This window comes from Bos mutus, chromosome 18 (genome assembly GCF_027580195.1).
Source record: "Bos mutus isolate GX-2022 chromosome 18, NWIPB_WYAK_1.1, whole genome shotgun sequence".
In the NCBI taxonomy this organism is placed as follows: domain Eukaryota; kingdom Metazoa; phylum Chordata; class Mammalia; order Artiodactyla; family Bovidae; genus Bos; species Bos mutus.
Window position 1 is genome coordinate 37,585,243 of NC_091634.1, and position 18,537 is coordinate 37,603,779.

An 18,537-nucleotide genomic window follows, 5' to 3' on the forward strand; every position below is an offset into this window, starting at 1 on the left:
TCCAGCTCAGCTCTAACCTGGTCATTGACAGCCCAGTTCTGAGGTCATGCTTGTCACATCCCTGGGGCTCCCTAAACCCTGAGGACCTGGAAGCATCCCCAGAAAAGCCTGGGTGATGGAGCTGAGACCTCCAGGATGCTTTGAGCTCCCTCATCTCTGCAGAAGCCCTACTCCTGGGGACTTGGCAAGGCCTCCCTGCCAGATCTACCTCCCTCCTCTGCCCACCCAGGACCTCCTGGGAGCCTGGAAGACAAGAGCCCCTGACCAGCTGGAAGCCTGTGATCAGGGGACAGAGTCCAGGGTCTGGGTCCCTGCCCCAAGGCAATCCACTTCCCACCTTGGTACCCACCTTGTTGCTGCTTCCTGAACTGTTTTGGGCGAGGTGAGGACCCACAGCTCTGATGAGTCCGCTTGAGGCCTGGAAGGAAAGAAAGGAGGAGTAAGGGGTGACGTTTGGGGGCCTGGGCTGAGGAGGTACCCAGCACTTTCAGGGAGCTCCAATCCACAGACAGGCAGCAGCCAGACAAATATATCTACACTCAAGGACTGAGTGAAGGCTGACAGCAAGCAAAGGCTGTGTGCACATAAGCTTCTGTCGGCAGAGGGGTCCCTGGGCCCAAGTGAGAGGGCTGGAGGCTCTGGGCCTGGGGACCTCCAAGCCCAGAATGCAGGGAGCCAAGCCCACAGCCAACAGCCTTAAGCACTAAACGGGTTGGAAAGGACCCAGCTCTGTCAAGGGCACTCCTGGTTAGAAAAGCAGAGCTTCCCCCAGGCTTGGTCAGGCCTGTGCCCTCCCTCCTGCACCCGTGTGCTTTATCCCTCTTAGTTCCCCTCTTCCACACGTCCTCACTGCTCTCACTAGTCTCCTGAGTTCTTGTCTGGGTGCATGGATTTTCAAGAGCTAATAGTTTTCTGAAGAGGTTGGGTAAGGAAGGAGAACAAGAATGAAGGGGAGACAGAAAGGAAGGGAGGAAGAGAGAAAGAGGATGAAGAAAGGATTTTAAGAAGTAAAGCAGGAGACTTTCCTGGTGATCCAGTAGTTAAGACTTCGCCTTCCAATGCAGGGGGTGCGGGATGGGTCCCTGGTAGGGGAGCTAAGATCTCACAAGACTCAGGACCAAAAAACCAAATGCAGAAGTTGTAACAAACTTAATAAAGACTTTAAAATGGTCCACATTAAAAAAAAGTCTAAAATAAAATAAAAGAAAGGTGGATACTCCTAAAGCCAGGCTTTATTGATCAATCAGAATGGCCCTGAAGCAGGCCCCTTACCCTGCCAGATGTTAAATTTTTAGTTGCTGGTTTGCAGGGAAAGCCAGGGGTCCCAAAGAGGGGCTGCAATCAGTCTAAGAGCGTGTGCATATATATATGTAGCCAATGTGTATACTTGGCTACACTGTGTGGCTTGCAGGATCTTTGTTCCCCAACCAGGGACTAATCCTGGGCCCTTGGCAGTGACCGCACAGAGTCCTAACCACTGGACTGCCAGGGAATTGCCTTGTATTGCAATATTTTAATAATTGTACTAATAAGGGACTTGTACTAGTCCCTTGTACTAATAAGGGATTCATTAGCTAAATATCAACCAGACCTGGTTACAGCCAGGTGACAATTATGCCATCTCAGTGATAAGGGACAGAAGGACCAGGTATCAGTTTTGATTTGTTGGGGAGCTAGGATGGGGCTTCCCTGGTGGCTCAGTGGTAAAGAATCTGCCTATAATGCAGGGAACATGAGTTCGAACCCTGGGTTGGGAAGATCCCCTGGAGAAGTGAATGGCACCCCACTCCAGTATGCTTGCCTGGAGAATCCCATGGACAGAGGAGTCTGGTGGGCTATGGTCCAAAAGGATGTTTTCTGTTAAAGCCTGGTGATGTTACTACCATGTATGCTGCTGCTGCTAAGTCACTTCAGTCGTGTCCAACTCTGTGTGACCCTGTAGACGGCAGCCCACCAGGCTCCCCTGTCCCTCAGATTCTCCAGGCAAGAACACTGGAGTGGGTTGCCATTTCCTTCTCCAATGCATGAAAGTGAAAAGTGAAAGTGAAGCCGCTCAGTCGTATCTGACTCTAAGCGACCCCATGGACTGCAGTCCACCAGGCTCCTCCATCCATGGGATTTTCCAGCAAGAGTACTGGAGTGGGGTGCCATTGCCTTCTCCAACTACCATGTATACCTGTAAGTAAAAAGTCAGTACTTCTATAGAAATAAAGGTTACAAAACCACAGAAACATTATACTCAATGGTCAAAGACTAAAAGTTTTTCCTCTAAGATCAGGGAAAAGGTATTCACCATGTCTATTCAACATAGAACTGGCAGTTCTAGCCAGAGCAATTAGGTGAGAAAAAGAGATAAAAGACGTCCAAATTGAAAAAGAGAAGTAAAATAACCTCTGTTTGCAAGTGATAGGGTCTTATACATAGAGAACCCTAAAGACACCACAAAAAACGCTGTTAGAACTAATAAATGAAACCAGCAAAGTAGCAGGAATAAAAAGTCAACACACAAAAGTCAGCTACATTTCTATACATGAACAATCTGAGAAAAAAACTACCAAAACAATTCCATTTACAATAGCATCAAAAAGAATCAGTACTTAGGAATTAACTTAACCAAGGAAGTGAAAGATTTGTACAATGAAAACTACAAAATGCTGCTGGAAGAAATGAAAGAAGACATAAATAAATGAAACGGTATCACATACTCATGGATTGGAAGACTTACTAACATTGAAAATATCAATACTATCCAAAGTGATCTATAGATTCAATGCCCTTATAATCCAAATGCCTGGTTTTTTTTGTTTTTTGTTTTTTTGCAGAAATAGAAAAGTCCATTCTAAAATTCATGTGGAATCTCAAGGGAATCCAAATAGTCAAAACAATCCCCCAAAGAAAAAAATCTGGAAGATTCACACTTTCTGATTTCAAAACTTACTAAAAAGCTACAGTAATCAAAAACAGTGTGGTATCGGCATAAAGACAGACATAAAGACCAATGGAACAGAGAGTCCAGAAGTAAACCCTCACACATACAGTGGAGTGATTTTTGACAAGGGTGCCAAGAGCATTCAGTTAGGGAGAGGACAGTCTTTTCAACAGTGCTGGGAAAACTGGGTATCCACAAACAGGCTATGGAATGAGGCTGGACCCTTCAGTTCAGTTCAGTTCAGTCGCATCTGACTCTTTGCGACCCCATGAATTGCAGCACGCCAGGCCTCCCTGTCCATCACCAACTCCTGGAGTTCACCCAAACTCTTGTCCATCGAGTCGGTGATGCCATCCCACCATCTCATCCTCTGTCGTCCCCTTCTCCTCCTGCCCCCAATCCCTCCCAGCATCAGAGTCTTTTCCAATGAGTCAACTCTTTGCATGAAGTGGCCAAAGTATTGGAGTTCCAGCTTTAGCATCAGTCCTTCCAATGAACACCCAGGACTGATCTCCTTTAGAATGGACTGGTTGGATCTCCTTGCAGTCCAAGGGACTTTCAAGAGTCTTCTCCAGCACCACAGTTCAAAAGCATCAATTCTTTGGCGCTCAGCTTTCTTCACTGTCCAACTCTCACATCCATACATCACCACTGGAAAAACCATAGCCGTGACTAGATGGACCTTTGTTGGCAAAGTAATGTCTTTGCTTTTGAATATGCTGTCTAGGTTGGTCATAACTTTCCTTCCAAGGAGTAAGCATCTTTTAATTTCATGGCTGCAATCACCATCTGCTGTGATTTTGGAGCCCCCCAAAAAATAAAGTCTGACACTGTTTCCACAATTCCCCATCTATTTATCATGAAGTGATGGGACCACATGCCATGATCTTTGTTTTCTGGATGTTGAGCTTTAAGCCAACTTTTTCACTCTCCTCTTTCACTTTCATCAAGAGGCTTTTTAGTTCTTCTTCACTTTCTGCCATAAGGGTGGTGTCATCTGCATGTCTGAGGTTACTGATATTTCTCCCAGCAATCTTGATTCCAGCTTGTGCTTCCTCCAGCCCAGCGTTTCTCATGATGTACTCTGCATATAAGTTAAATAAGCAGGGTGACAATATACACCCTTGACGTACTCCTTTCCCTATTTGGAACCAGTCTGTTGTTCCATGTCCAGTTCTAACTGTTGCTTCCTGACCTGCATGTAGGTTTCTCAAGAGGCAGGTCAGGTGGTCTGGTATTCCCATCTCTTTCAGAATTTTCCACAGTTAATTGTGATCCACACAGTAAAAGGCTTTGGCATAGTCAATAAAGCAGAAATAGATGTTTTTCTGGAACTCTCTTGCTTTTTACCTAACACCACATACAAAAACTAACTCAAAACAGATGAAAAACATAAATGTAAAACATAAATGTTTTTAAAACAATAAAACTCTTAGAAGCAAACATAAGATGAAAGCTTGTGACCTTGAAGATGACACCAAAGGCACAGATATCAAAAGAATTAATAGAAAAACTGGACTTCATAAAAAACTAAAAAATCATACATCTAAAGACCATTCCCACAGAGTAAAAAGGCAACCCACAGAATAGGAAAAATATTTGCAAAACATATATTTGATAAGGGGTTAATAACAAGAATACAGAGAGAACTCCTAAAACAACAACAAAATAAACAGAGAAGTCAATTCAAAAATAGATAAAGGACTTGAACAGACATTTCTCCAAAAAAGGAATAGGCCAATAGGCACATGAAAGGATGCTCAGCATGACTGAACATTAGGGAAATGCTAACCAAAACGACAGTGAGATACCACCTCACACCCATTAGGATGGCAACTATCAGAAAAGAAAACAAAAAGGTGTTGGCGAGGATGTGGAGAAACTGGAAGCCTTGTGGACTGTTGGAAGGAATGTAAAATGGTGCAATTTCTGTGGAAAACACTATGGAGGTGTCTCAAAAAAATTAAAGATAGGGTCGCCATATGAACCTGGATCCTGGACATATAGTCAAAAGAATTGAAACAGGGGCTTGAAGAGATATTTGTTTACCCATATTCATGGCAGCATTAGTCACAATAGCTAAAATATGGAAACAACCCAAAAGTCCACCGAAGGATGAATGGATAAGCAAAATGGGATTTATACATACAGTAGAATATTAGTCAGCCTTAAAAAGGAAGGAAATTCTGATATATGACACAACACAGATGAACCTTGAAAACATTATGCTAAGTGAAATAAGTCAGTCAAAAAAGACAAATATTGTATGAGTCCACTTATATAACGTACTTAGAGTAAAGTCATAGAGATGGAAAGTAAATGGTGGTTACCAGGGGCTGGGGGAGAGATGAATGGGGAGTTATTATTTGATGGGTATAGAATCTCAGTTTTGCAAGAAGAAAAGAGTATTGGAGATGGATGGTGGTCATGGGTTTCCCGGGTGGCGCTAGTGGAAAAGAACCCACTTGCAAATGCAGGAGACATAAGAGATGCAGGTTCTATCCCTGACTCGGGAAGATTCCCTGGAGGAAGGTATGGCAACCCCCTCCAGTATTCTTGCCTGGAGAATCCCATGGACAGAGGAGCCTGGTGAATATAGTTCATGGGGTCCCAAAGAGTCGGACATGACTGAGTGCCTCTCATATGATGTGATGGCTGTGCAACAGTGTAAACGTGTTTAATACACTGAACTGTACACTTAAAGGAGAAGGCGATGGCACCCCACTCCAGTACTTTTGCCTAGAAAATCCCACGGACGGAGGAGCCTGGCAGGCTGCAGTCCGTGGGGTCGCTAGAGTCAGACACGACTGAGCGACTTCACTTTCACTTTTCACTTTCATGCATTGGAGAAGGAAATGGCAACCCACTCCAGCGTTCTTGCCTGGAGAATCCCAGGGACGGGGAAGCCTGGTGGGCTGCCGTCTATGGGGTCGCACAGAGTCGGACACGACTGAAGTGACTTAGCAGCAGTACACTTAAAAATGGTTAAGATGGTAAATTTGATGCTATGTAATTGACCATGGTTAAAAAAGAAAGATGGAACAAAAGGGAAAGAAAAGTTCTGAAAAGAGAGTGGTGAATCAGTGAAGTGGACCATCTGATCACTGACCTCTCTGTGCTCCACCAGAAAACCAGTCAGAGGCTCCCTGGGTGTGGACGCCAGACTGTGGGTCAGTGTCAGGCTTGAGGGTGTCTGAATGGTGAGAGGCCTGAGTCTGCGGGCTTGGAGCCTGAGGCCCTGAGGTTTGGGGACAGGGAAATGAGAACGGGCTTCCCCAAGTGAAACCAGGTGGGGGATTCCGGCAGTGGCTAAGGGCTGAAAACCTCAAACTCTCCCAGGAGGCTCCAGGTGAGACCCATGGGAAAAGCTATCAGACAAGCCAAAGCCTTGAGGGGCAGAAACGGGGTGCAGGCGAGGCTGGGAGCTCTAGTGAGGGGCATGGGAAAGGTGCAAATGGGTCCAAGCACGGGGAGGCTAGTTTACGGAAAATGGCTCTGACCAGCCACCACCAGCCTGTTCTGGGTTTGAGGTGGGGGACTTAGCATGCACCTACCCTCCACATCCCACCCCTACCCCCCAACCCCAGGCCTTACCAGGGTGGAGCTGAGAGTCTGATTGGCTTTCCTCATCAATTTCCAGAAGACTGGAGAAGCCTGGAAGAGGGAAGGAGATGATATGCCATGAGGATGTGCTAGGATGCCCTGGGACCAGCTCTGGCCCTGTGTCTGGCTCAGGGCTCATCCCTCAGGGGGTGTTCCTAGCAAGCCAGAAATCTACACTTGGCGATCTGTGGAGGGCACAGCCGGTAGTGAGCCCTGAAGGCAGCTGGGGGCAGAAACACGTGCATATCTAAAGGTTTGTGCACGTACAAGTATATGGGTGCGTGCACACGTGTTTATTCATGCCTGTGCACAAGTGCACGCCTGTGTATCCACGCATGTGCACACTGTGCACCCCCACCTGCCCCGTACTCTGCCTTGTAGAGTTATTGAGTGAGCTCTCACTTCCTCTCCATGAACACAATCAGTGTTCTGAGCTTCCCCACAGTGCTCTGTAAATGGAAGAGCCCAAGGGACATTCACTGAACAGGACAGAGTCCAATCAGCCTGCCCCTAAGTGGCGGCCAGAGGGCTCTCCCTAGGACTGTTTCTTTGCAAAAAGAAACCTCTTGGGCAGTATGGGCTATCAGGAATTTCCTGGCAGGAAGGAGTCACCTGGTCCTTTCTCTCTGCATCCTGCCTTTCTGGGCAACTGGGGTGGTACAAGGTGGAAGGAGGAGCCCTCCAGGTCCCCAGCAGATGTGGTGGCATTAGGGCATTTGCTCTGGGAGGTGCACAGAAACATGGAAGTTTGTTCCTGGCTGGGCCACACGTCTCTGTGTGACCCAGGCAAGTCCTGGTCTTGCCTGGGGCTCTCTGGCTCCCCAGGCCCCGGGCACTAGCTGGCAGCACTGCACCTCCCACGGCCACTCTTACCATCTTCGTGGCCCCACGTGCTCATCAGCAGCACCTCCATGTCCATTGGCACATCCAGCTCCATGCACACGCACTGGATGAATGACTTCCAGGTGGTCGGACCCTGGGCATGCAGTTTTTGGAGTTGCAGGATGACCCTCTGTGTGGGGTCTAGGGCCTGATATCTGGAGCCCAGGTCCACGCTGGGGAGGAATAACTTCACCTTGGCGTCTAGCCATCCTAGGTTTCTGCTGAGCAGCCTCACGAGATATCCATGCAGGTTCTTGGTGCCCAGTTGGAGGCTAACGGGGTCCATGAGGAGCTGACCCTACAGGGACCAGGTAGGTGGGTGAGCTGCGAAGTAGGTGAGCTGGGGGACAGGTGAGCTGGGGGGAAAGCCAGGAGGGGCAGTCAGAAACCACTCCCCACAGCTAAGGGGAAGAGAAGAGATGGACACAGAAGGTAGAGAAGTGGTCTCTCTGTAGTGTCTCGATGCCATTGCCCAGAGCTCAGGCCCAGAAATTAATCTCCTTCTGTATTCTCTGCCCATGTCATGGGTCCAGATGGTTTAGTTCATCCCCCTGTGGATAAGCCCTGATAATGCTTTATTTGTTCTTGTTTCCATGGACCCATTTGTGCTGCTTTCTGTCTGACCTAAGTTTTCTCTGGCAGAGACAACTAGCTGTCCCCCTGTATTTGTTTTTCTCTTCTTTCTTAGCACTAGAACCCCTAAATATTCCCTAGTTATCTGAAATAGACTATTTCCCAGCCTCCCTTGCAGCTAGATAGACTCATGTAATTAAATTTTGGCCAATGAGATGTCGGTGGAAATGTTGTATATCATTCTTAACCTCTTCTTGTTGGCTGGAATGCTGATGTGATGGCCAAACCTTGGGCAGCCACATTGGATTGTGAGGTAGAAGCCAGCACCGAGGAAGGTGGAGAGTAAAGCTTTCCTGTCCTGGACTCTCTGACTTCGAATTTCTAATACATGACAAGGCAATTCATTTCTATTCTGTTTAAACTACTGTTGCTTAGGCCCTTTTGCTATTCACAGTGAAATATAATCCTAGCTAATACAGACCCTCTCTTCTCTCTTAGCAAATTCTCCCTTTCTAAACTGGAACTCAAACAACTTGCTGGTAGGTGTATTAAAATGAGGCAAGGAGAACGTATTTTGTGAAAGTTTAAAAAGTCTGAAGGCCCTTTGATTCAGCAATTACATTTCTAATATGCTGGCCTTGGGACACAATCATGGACTTAAACAGAATTTTTAGTTACAAAGCTGTGCACTGCAAGAGTATTTTTAATAGTTAAAAATTGGAAGCAACCTAAATATCCAACAGCTAGAGATTAACTGGTTACCCATCACATGGTGGAATATGCTAGAACGTTTCCAAATGTACTTTCTGGCACTATTGTCTTAATTATAGAGATAAATGCTCAGAAAGCACTTACTGTGTGTTAGGCTCTGTTTTATGTGCTTTATGTGTCTCATTGAATCCTCACAACTCCAGAGACTTCATTTCTAACACTGAAAAAGACAGGAGGCCCATGCAGGGGCCAGCCTTATCAACTCCCAGATGCTGGGGCCAACACCATGTGTTGTGGGGTTCAGACTCCAGCTTCTCCCTTGACCCCCAAGAGACCTACTGGGCACATGTCCCAAGCTCCTTCTGGTCACCCCTCTTCAACCAAACTAATAGCAACAACTCCTTGCTCAGGCACAGAGTTTGAGACTTCAAGAAATATGCTCACATCTATGGCATGGATCACCATCCCCACTCAACAGATGAAAATGCTAAGCTGGGGAAGGGTAAAGGACAGACCCAAGATCACCATTTAAGTCCATGGAGGACACATGCTCAGAACTGAGATTTCTTACCTCTCAGGCCAGTTAATTTCCAAGGCTTGGGAACCCTAGGTGGCACTAGACAAGGGCTAATCCCTGGCTTCTGTGTGATCTTGGCGCCTACGGCATGGCTTCTTTTCCGGGCTAGAGTGTCCAAAGTCCATGCGGCCCATAAAGAACTCATCCAGGGCAGCAAGGTGCCAGGCGGAAGTGAGGAGTGCCTGGATGGTATAATTTCGGGGAAAGTCCTTCAAATTCAAATTTCTCCCCCAGCCAGTCTAACATGATGCCTTTGTTTCCACCATGAGTGCTCTGTCCCCTTTGAGTAAGACATTAGCTATTAAAAAATAACCAGCCCTGGAAGAAAAAACACACTATATCATTATTGGTCATTGTGAAAGTCAGTAGCAAACAGCCTTGGAGACAGAGGATTATAGTAGAAAGATCCTCAGTGAAGGGATGATCACTGACCTGGCTCCCTGGTTCATCATAGATGTTCTAGGATGTCCACAGAGAGGGTCTCCTGAGTTCTTGGGCCAAGTCCTAGAGCTGGATTTTCAGGTTCTTTCCATAGGACAGGCTCCTAAGAGATAGGAGAAAGACGACTTTCTTATCATTGTTCCGCATTCCAAGAAGGCGGTGTAAAGAAGGTGTAAAGAAGGTGTAAAGAAGGCACCGACCCTCACTCCTAACTCCCCTGAGGACATCAACCCAGAAACAGCCTTCTCATCTTCATGTGCAGATCTTATTCTTCCCCAAGCAAGATTCTGCTTGTCCCCGAACTGTGCACAGCGCAACCCTCCTCAGTATCACTTCCCGCCACAACCGGCCCAGAGGATGCCCCTCTTACTCTTCCAATTTGAATATTCCCCTTACAGTGACTTGTTCCATCACTACATACCTCTCCAACCCAGTAGATCTATTACAGCTAATTTATTAAATGAAGATGGAATAACTCTTACCAAATATGTCAGCCTTCTTTCCTAATAAAACCTCAAAGAGGTTTGAATGCGCAGCTTTCTCTCTTCATACATCATGAAGTTTTTAAATAATTGAGAGTAAACATCCTTCTTAATGAGAAAACCCAGAGGCACTGATCACTGTCTCACCAAGAGAACAATAAAATGATGATCATTTAATCAGTTTTATTTTATTAGCTCCTTTATTATAAAAACTATAAATGAAGTGTGACCTGTAGAAATTGTGAATCACTATGTTGCATCCCTGTAATTTATATAATATTTTATATCAACCATATCTCAATAAAAAATAAAGTAAGGACATCCCTGGTGGTACAGTGAATAGGAATCCGCTTGCCAGTGCAGGGGATGCGGGTTTGATCCTGGGTCTGGGAAAATTCCACATGCCATGGAGCAACTAAGCCCATGTGCTACAACTCCTGAGCCTGCACTCCAGAACTCCTGAGCCCGAGTGCTACAACTACTGAAGCCCATGAGACTAGAACCTGTGCTCTGCCACAAGAGAGGCCACAGCAATGAGAAGCCCACATGCCTCGACTAGAGAGTAGCCCTGCTCACCACTTTCAGAGAAAGCCCATACACAGCACAGAAGATCCAGCATAACCAAAAATGGAAATGAACAAACAGCGCTTCCCTGGTGGCTTAGTGGGCAAAGAATCTGCCTGCGAATGCAGTAGGCACTGGTTCAATCCCTGATCTGGAAAAAGCCCACATGCTGTGGAGCAATGAAGCCTGTGGCCACAACCCTGAGCCTGTGCTCTAGAGCCCAGGAGCTGCAACTACCGAGCCCACGTGCCTCAACTACTGAAGCCTGTGCTCTGCAACGAGGGAAGCCACGGCAATGAGAGGCCCGAGCCCTGCAACTAGAGAGCAGCCCCTGGGCGCCACAACTAAAGAAAAGAGCCCAAGCAGTAATGAAGACCCAGAACAGCCACAGATAAATAAATAAGTATAAAATAAAATGACACTGGTACAAATGTCTGTGTAACACAGCTTCCGAGATCTTGTCTAACAATAAGGAACTGACAAAAGAAAAGATGGCTAAAAAGGATATGGAAGAATGGGAGAAAGGCAAAAGATCAAAGTATGCACTGATGGAGTAGCTAAGAAGTATGAGGAAGGTAACAACAAAGTTCCAGACTTCAGATCAATCCACGTCAAGAGGGCACATTTTATACAGAGCCCAGAGATAAACTCACACAGCTACTGTCAACTAATCTTTGACAAAGGAGGCAAGAATACAATGGGGAAAAGACAGTCTCTTCAGCAAGTGCTACTGAAAAAGCTGGACAACTGTATGTAAATCAATGAAGTTGATTTACACCTCACACCATGCTAAGTCGCTTCAGTCGTGTCCGACTCTGTGCGACCCCATAGACGGCAGCCCACCAGGCTCCCCCGTCCCTGGGATTCTCCAGGCAAGAACACTGGAGTGGGCTGCCATTTCCTTCTCCAATGCGTGAAAGTGAAGTCGCTCAGTCGTGTCCGACTCTTAGCGACCCCATGGACTGCAGCATACCAGGCTCCTCCATCCATGGGATTTTCCAGGCAAGAGTGCTGGAGTGGGGTGCCATTGCCTTCTCCGACCTCACACAATGCACAGCAAAAACTCAAAATGGCCTAACAATTATGGGACATGACACCATAAAACTCCTAGAAGAGAACATAGGCAAAACATTCTCTGACATAATAGCACCAATATTTTTTTAGGTCAGTCTCCCAAGACAATAGAAATAAAACCAAAAATTAACAAACGAGACCTAGTCAAATGTACAAGCTTTTGTATAGCAAAGGAAACCATAAACAAAACTAGAAGACAACCTATTGACTGGGAGAAAATATCTGCAAATAATGCAATAGACAAGGGCTTAATTTCCAAAATATACAAACAGTTCAATCCAAAAATGGGCAAAAGATCTAGAGAGATATTTCTTCAAAGAAGACACATAGATGGCCAATAGGCATATAAAAATATGTTTAACATTGCTAATTATTAGAGAAATGCAAATCAAGACTACGATGAGGTACCACTTCACAGCAGTCAGAATGACCATCATTAAAAAGTCTACAAATAACAAATGCTGGAGAGAGTGTGAAGAAAAGGGAACCCTCTTAACATTGTTGTAAATCGGTGTAGCCACTACGGAGAACAGTATGGAAATTCTTCAAAAAACTAAAAATAGAGTTACCATGTGATTCAGCAATCCTACTCCTGGACAAAACCCAGACAAAACTATCATTCAAAAAGATACACGTACCGCTATGTTCATAGCAGCATTATTTACAATAGCCAAGACATGGATACAACCTAAATGTCCATTGACAGATGAATGAATAAAGAAGATGAGGTACATACATATAATGGAATACTACTCAGCCATTAAAAGAATGAAATGGTGCCATTTGCAGCAACATGAACTGAACTAGAGATTATCACACTAAGTGAAGTAGGTCAGAAAGAGAAAGACAAATACCATATGATATCACTTATATGTAGGATCTAAAATATGACACAAATGGCAATTATATCAGAGACTATTCATTGGGAAAGGCAGGCAATAATGGAGAGACTTCCAAACAAACGCATTTTATAAAGTAAATGTCATTAAAACCTGATGGTGCCAGATTTAAAATAGAACAGATTGATCTACGGAATGGAAGAGAGTTCAAATTAGCTTCACACCCATTTAAAATCCACTATTTGATCAATGGTATTGAGAGGGAAAATATAGAAAAATACATAGTATTAAAACACATAGTAATACAAGTATTTTAAATGGAAAGAATTATTATTATTGGCTGTGCCACACTACTTATGGGATCTTAGTTCCTGGACCAGGTATTGAACAAAGGCCCTTGGCAGTGAGCGTACTGGGTCCTAACCACTGGACCGCCTGGGAATTCCTTTTTTTTCAAGAATTATTTTTAAATTAAGTAAGTAAAGTTTTCTTATTAAAACCACAACCAGATATCATTTCATACCCCCCTCAAATATCTACAATGAAAGAGAAGATAATACAACTGTTAATGAGGATGTGGAAAAATAGGAACCCTTATGTACTGCTGGTGGGAATGCAAAATGGTGCAGCCTCTTTGGAGAAGGTTGGCAGTTCTTTAAAATGTTAACCAGAGTTATAACTCAGCAATTTTCTACTCCTAGGTTTATACTCAAGAGAAATGAAATATATATACTTACACAAAAACATATACACAAATGTTTATCATCCCTCATAGCCAAAAAGTGAAAAAAATCAAAATTTCCATAACTCACAGATGAGTAAGCAAAATATGGTATGTCACTACAACAGAATATTATTTAGCAACAAAAAGGAAAAAAGGAATATCGTGTTCAGTCACTTCAGTCATGTCCACTGTTTGCGACCCTATGGACTGTAGCCTGCCAGGCTCCTCAGTCCATGGGATTCTCCAGGCAAGAATACTGGAGTGGGCTGCCATGCCCTCCTCCAGGGGGTCCTTCCGACCCAGGGATCAAACTCACATCTCCTGCATGTCCTGCATTGCAGACGAATTGTTTACTGCTGAGCCACTATTACGTACTACAAGATGGATGAACAGTTAAAATATGCTAAGTGAAAAAAGCTCCAAAGTATATTAGTAAGTGAATTCAACTTTTAAAAGCTACGGCATATGTCTGTTTTAAATGTGCTGTGTGAATCTGCATACAGAGAGACCAACTCTAGGGCTACCCAAGAAAACTGGTGACAGGATTGCACGTGGGGAGTGGACGTGGGAGAAGCAGGCAAAGGAGAGCCCTTTACACTGTACAGTTCGCTCTCTGTATCTGTGGATCTGAATCTTCAAGGGTGGAACCCATAGATATGGAGTGCTGACTGTACTATGCCATCTTATATAAAGGACTTGAGCATCCAAGGATAGGGACACTGAGGGCCACTCGTACTCTGTGGACAACTGCATACATTAAAACTTTTCAGCAGGTACAACTGTTTCAAAGCCATAAAATGTTCATATTAAAAACTAGGGTTTGATCCCTGGGTCAGGAAGATTCCCTAGTAAATGTGTTACCTCTAAGAATCACCAATGCATTCCTGGGACATGGGGCTCAGAGAGCGGTAATGAAAAGCCAGCATCACACAGTAAGACCCAAGGGAATCCAGGCATGTGGGTTTGTGGTCCCATGCTCCTGCCACTCCAGTCCGGGTCCAGACAGGAAGAGGGAAAAAGGCAGGGGGCCTTGTCAGGGTGCTGGTCTCACTGAGGGGTGGGCATAGGAGGCTTGCCCAGAGGGGAGCTCCATCCTGGCTTCCGCCGCCCTCATCACTGTGCTCTTGGGGAGTCTCTCTTGCTTTCCGGGGCATGCCGTGCTGTGGAGGTTAGGGGAGCCAGTTCCTTTGCCCAGTCCTTTGCTCTTGCTGCTCCCTATGCCTGGAGACTGCTGCCCCCACCCCCGCCCCTCGACCTCCAGTCCACACTCATGCACATGCGCACACATGCCAACATGCACTTCTCTGGCCAGAGTCATCTCTAAAACTCAGCTCTGGTCTGGTCTCATTTCTGTCTAAACCTCCTACAGTTTCCCGTCACCTGTAAGATGCAGTGTGGCACCACAGTTAGTGGGACTTCCACGAAGCAGGTCCACATCAGGTGCTCAAGAAAGGTTCAAAGGATGAGTAACAAATGGCCCTTCACTGTCTGGGTCCTGGCCACTTTCGGGCCCTCTCACGCCACCTCTGCTGCCTGCCACTTGACCACGCTCCCGGCCCCACCCAGCCATCCTCTTTCACAACTCCTCACCTTGCACACATGCCCTGCTCTGCCTCGAATGCCCTGCCCTTTCCCTTCCATCTTGCAAATTCCTCCTTCTCTTTACGGACTCAGCTCCAATCAACTCCTGCTCCCTTCTCAGGGAAGTCCTGCCGGCTGCCTTCCCAGACTGAGTCACGCCGCCACCACTGGGCTTCCCTCCTTAGCAATGTCTCCTTCCTCCCCCACAGCAGGGCTTGTCATTCTGCACCATCATTTCCTCTTGGTCAGTCCTTCCTTCAGCAGCTGGGAACACCACCTGATTCTGGACAAGAGCAAACGCCTTGGCAACAGGGCCCTGGATTGGAGTCTCTACTTGGTACCGGCTGTGTGGCTTTGGTTTGGTTACCCCATGGCTTGGTACTTCAGTGTCCTCATCTGTAAAAGGAGAATGTTTGAGGTCAGGCTGCTAAAAGCAGAACCCAAGATAGGGGTGTCTGTTGAAGTTATTTATTAAGGCTGAAAGGGAAGCAGGATGAGGCAAGGGAAGAAGTTAGGCAAAGATGAGGTTTCAGGAGCGGTCTAGCTTCAGCCTGACCACAGGGAGCTCTGGAATGTGAGTGACAGGTCAACAGGCCTATCCTGCCAAGAGGCAAGGGGGCTGGGCTGCTATTTCCCACCCCCCCGCAGTGGCCACATCCTCCAGACACTGGCTATGGGCCATATCAAAGTAGTGGAGGAGGGGCATTCCAATAGGCCAAGGGGAATCTTTAAGGTCAGGGTGCAGTGTGAGCAGCCTACACCCACAATGGATGGAGAATGGGAGTGGGGGACTGGCCCATGAAGGGGGGCCCAGTAGACTGGAGACCCGGAGCACCAGCAGGGTCAGCTTTTGGGGTAATAACAGTTAACTGGCAAGGGCATCGGGAGGTGAAGCAGGCAAATCCCCTGACACGGCATCTGGCACATTAGCTATTATTACCAGTGTTGTTCGCTCTGCAGCCCCGGCCCAGCACAGGGTAGATGGAAAAGAGGGAGGGAAGGAGGAGAGGATATGGTTGGAGTCACAGACCTCTGGATGCTTCTTCCTTCTTCCTGCTTGGATTGAGAGGGAGGCCCTTCAAGGCTGGGGCTCGGCAGTCACAGGTGCTGGCCGCACCCCCAAACCTCACTTGTTGGGTTCTGTTTCCTCATCTCTACAGGGGGGGAATCACGGGCCGTCCCTGTTCCCTGGCCTGTCTGGGAGGGTCAAGCCGAGCATCAAGGCCCGTGGGTGGCTGGAAGCCCTATCCTCTGGCTGGTTCTGAGACCTGGGGTTCTGCCCCAGCTCCAGGGCCCTGGTGGGAGGAAAGAGGACAGAAGAGGGCCACTGAGGTCAGACAGTGGGAAGAGAGGACCAGAAATAAGAAGGCTAGAACCCCAACCTCAAGACAGGAAGGGTATGGCTGGTAGGGACAATAAGAAAAGCATGGCCTGGGCCATGACAGCCACTCCAGACGTTCGGACCAAAATATCGGAAGGAGGGCAAGCAAAGTGCTGCTGGAGTCGGTTTCTCAGGACCTAGTGGACAGGTCAGGCCTGGGGACCCCGGGGTGGACCAGAGTCCACAGAGGCCCTCAAGCCCTCTCACACCAAGTCCTACAGCACTGACAACAGAAAACTCAGGGCCTCTGCATCCCCCCAGGGTGGATGATCACAGTCCAAGGCTTTGGAGGACGCCTGAGCCCAGAAGCAAAGGCGAACCTAGCTGGAAGAATCCATGCCATCTCCCCTCCCCAACTCCCTGGCCTTTTTTTCCCCTCTGGCCACACAGTTCCCTGACCAGGGATCGAACCCCATGCCCCTTGCAGTGGGAGTGCGGAGTCCTAACCACCAGATGGCCAGGGATGTTCCCAGGCCCATTTTACAGATGGGGAAACTGAAGTCCCAAGAGGGGAAGGCCTTACTGACACTCATAGCAAGTAAGAAGTGAAAGTGAGACCAGACTGAGCTATCAGGCTTTTTCTAGGGGGGGCTAATGCAGCCCCACCCCAGGAATCATCCTCTTTTCATGGGTCCCCACGACGGGCTACCTTCAGGGAGATGTGAGCAGCCATTTCTTCCCTCATCCATAAAAGTGGGCAGAGAGGGCAAGAGGGGTCCTTGACCCGGCACATTTCCATGGGGTGGGGGTGGGGGGAGGGTGTGCGATGGGGGTGATTTCTTTTGAAAGCCATCATCTTTATTGTCCCTCACAATGACAGGGTCCTGCAGGACTTAACACGCACCCCCATGTGTCTTACCAAAGCAGAAACCGAGGCCCAAGGCTTCCCTGGTGGTCTAGTGGCCAAGACTCCCTGCTCCCAGTGCAGAGGGCCCGGGTTTGATACCTGGTCAGGGAACTGGATCCCACATGCCACAACTAACAGCCCACCTGCCTCAACAAAGATCAAAAATCCCGAGTGCCGCAACTAAGACCTGACACAGCCAAATTAGCGAATTTAAAAAAGAAAAAGGAACCAAGGCTCCCAGCAGTGAGGGGCCCTCCCCACATCACCAGCTAGAAGGATACAGAGCTGGGAGCTGAGGAAGCATCTTCTTGTCTCAAAGTCTTTGAGGAGGGTGGCACGAGCCTGCACTCTGAGCCCCGGGCCTGGGTGGCCCCTGTTCTAAATCCAGCAGCGACTCTCTCTTCTTGTCACTAGAAACCAGGAATCTGGCTCCCAGCCCCCATCACTAGAACTGAAACTGCCTCCTTTATTCCGGCCGACTTCCTGCTCAGACAGCTCAGACTCTCCACCAAAAGACCGCCTGGGGTTTCCAGGTGTACCCTTCTCCGAAACGTGGACAGCAGGTGGCCAGGGAGGGATCTTGCCTTTTCCACTCAGCCCTGGCGGTTTGGGTCCAGCACCCACCAGAAGTGGCCGGTGAGAAGGCTCCTTCCCAACAGAGTCCTGGGCCTCCGGAGGGCCAGTGGATCCCAAACCTGCCTACATGTTAGAGTCATCCGGGGTTTTAAAAATTCCAGTGGGCTGCACCCCAGATTAATCACAGCACAGTCTCTGAGGGTGGGACACAGGCACCTTTGGAAGCAACCCAGCTGAGCTTGAGGACTACTATTCTAGGCCATGCAGCCACCCAGCGCTCCACTCCAGGTGGGCAGAGAGGCTTCATGTTCCCTTGTACCCGGCACCTTGCTTCCCCAGCAGAGCCGAGGCTTCTTGCCTTCGAGAGGCTGGGGACAGGAAGGCCACCGAGATGGCCGCATTTAGATGGGACCCTGAGGGTGCCTGCTGAAAACTGCCGCTCCTCCCGCACTTCCGCCTCTGGCCTGCACCTTGGCACCTTGTGGCCCTGCCAACTCCTCCCATGTCCACACCAAACCGAAAATGAAGCTGAGATCTGGAAATCCCCTTTTCATCTCCAACCATGTGGTTGAAGAGGATCCCGGAGGAATTATGTGCTGGTTTGGGGGGCAAAGAAGGCTCAAGATGTAAAGTGGAGAAATTAGATCCTGAGGTTCAAATTCACAGCCTGGAGATTGGTCTGCCCACTTCCAAAGGCAAATTGGAGGCAATTTCTAAAACCTAAATGTGTCCACCCTTTGACTCTATAACCAA

At 47.5% G+C, this 18,537-nt stretch overlaps 1 protein-coding gene across 10 annotated transcripts in view; it reads right to left on the reverse strand.

The window, feature by feature from the left end:
• NLRC5 (NLR family CARD domain containing 5) overlaps window positions 1-18,537 on the reverse strand; it is a 93,608-nt gene that overhangs the window by 50,753 nt on the left and 24,318 nt on the right. For 6 of the 10 annotated variants that reach the window (XR_011467716.1, XM_070388399.1, XM_070388400.1 and 3 more), the window contains exons 2-7: window positions 9,708-9,819; window positions 9,270-9,593; window positions 7,406-7,712; window positions 6,524-6,583; window positions 6,039-6,167; window positions 350-418 (exon numbers count right to left, since the gene is read on the reverse strand). Coding sequence is in view for 9 of the 10 variants with exons in the window: in XM_070388399.1 (XP_070244500.1) it covers window positions 350-418; window positions 6,039-6,167; window positions 6,524-6,583; window positions 7,406-7,700 (553 nt within the window). In the remaining variant the exon portion in view is untranslated. Of the gene's footprint in view, window positions 1-349; window positions 419-6,038; window positions 6,168-6,523; window positions 6,584-7,405; window positions 7,771-9,269; window positions 9,594-9,707; window positions 9,820-14,989; window positions 15,761-18,537 lie in introns of those variants that run through there. The other 4 variants (XM_070388403.1, XM_070388402.1, XM_070388395.1 and 1 more) reach the window with 3 other exon arrangements.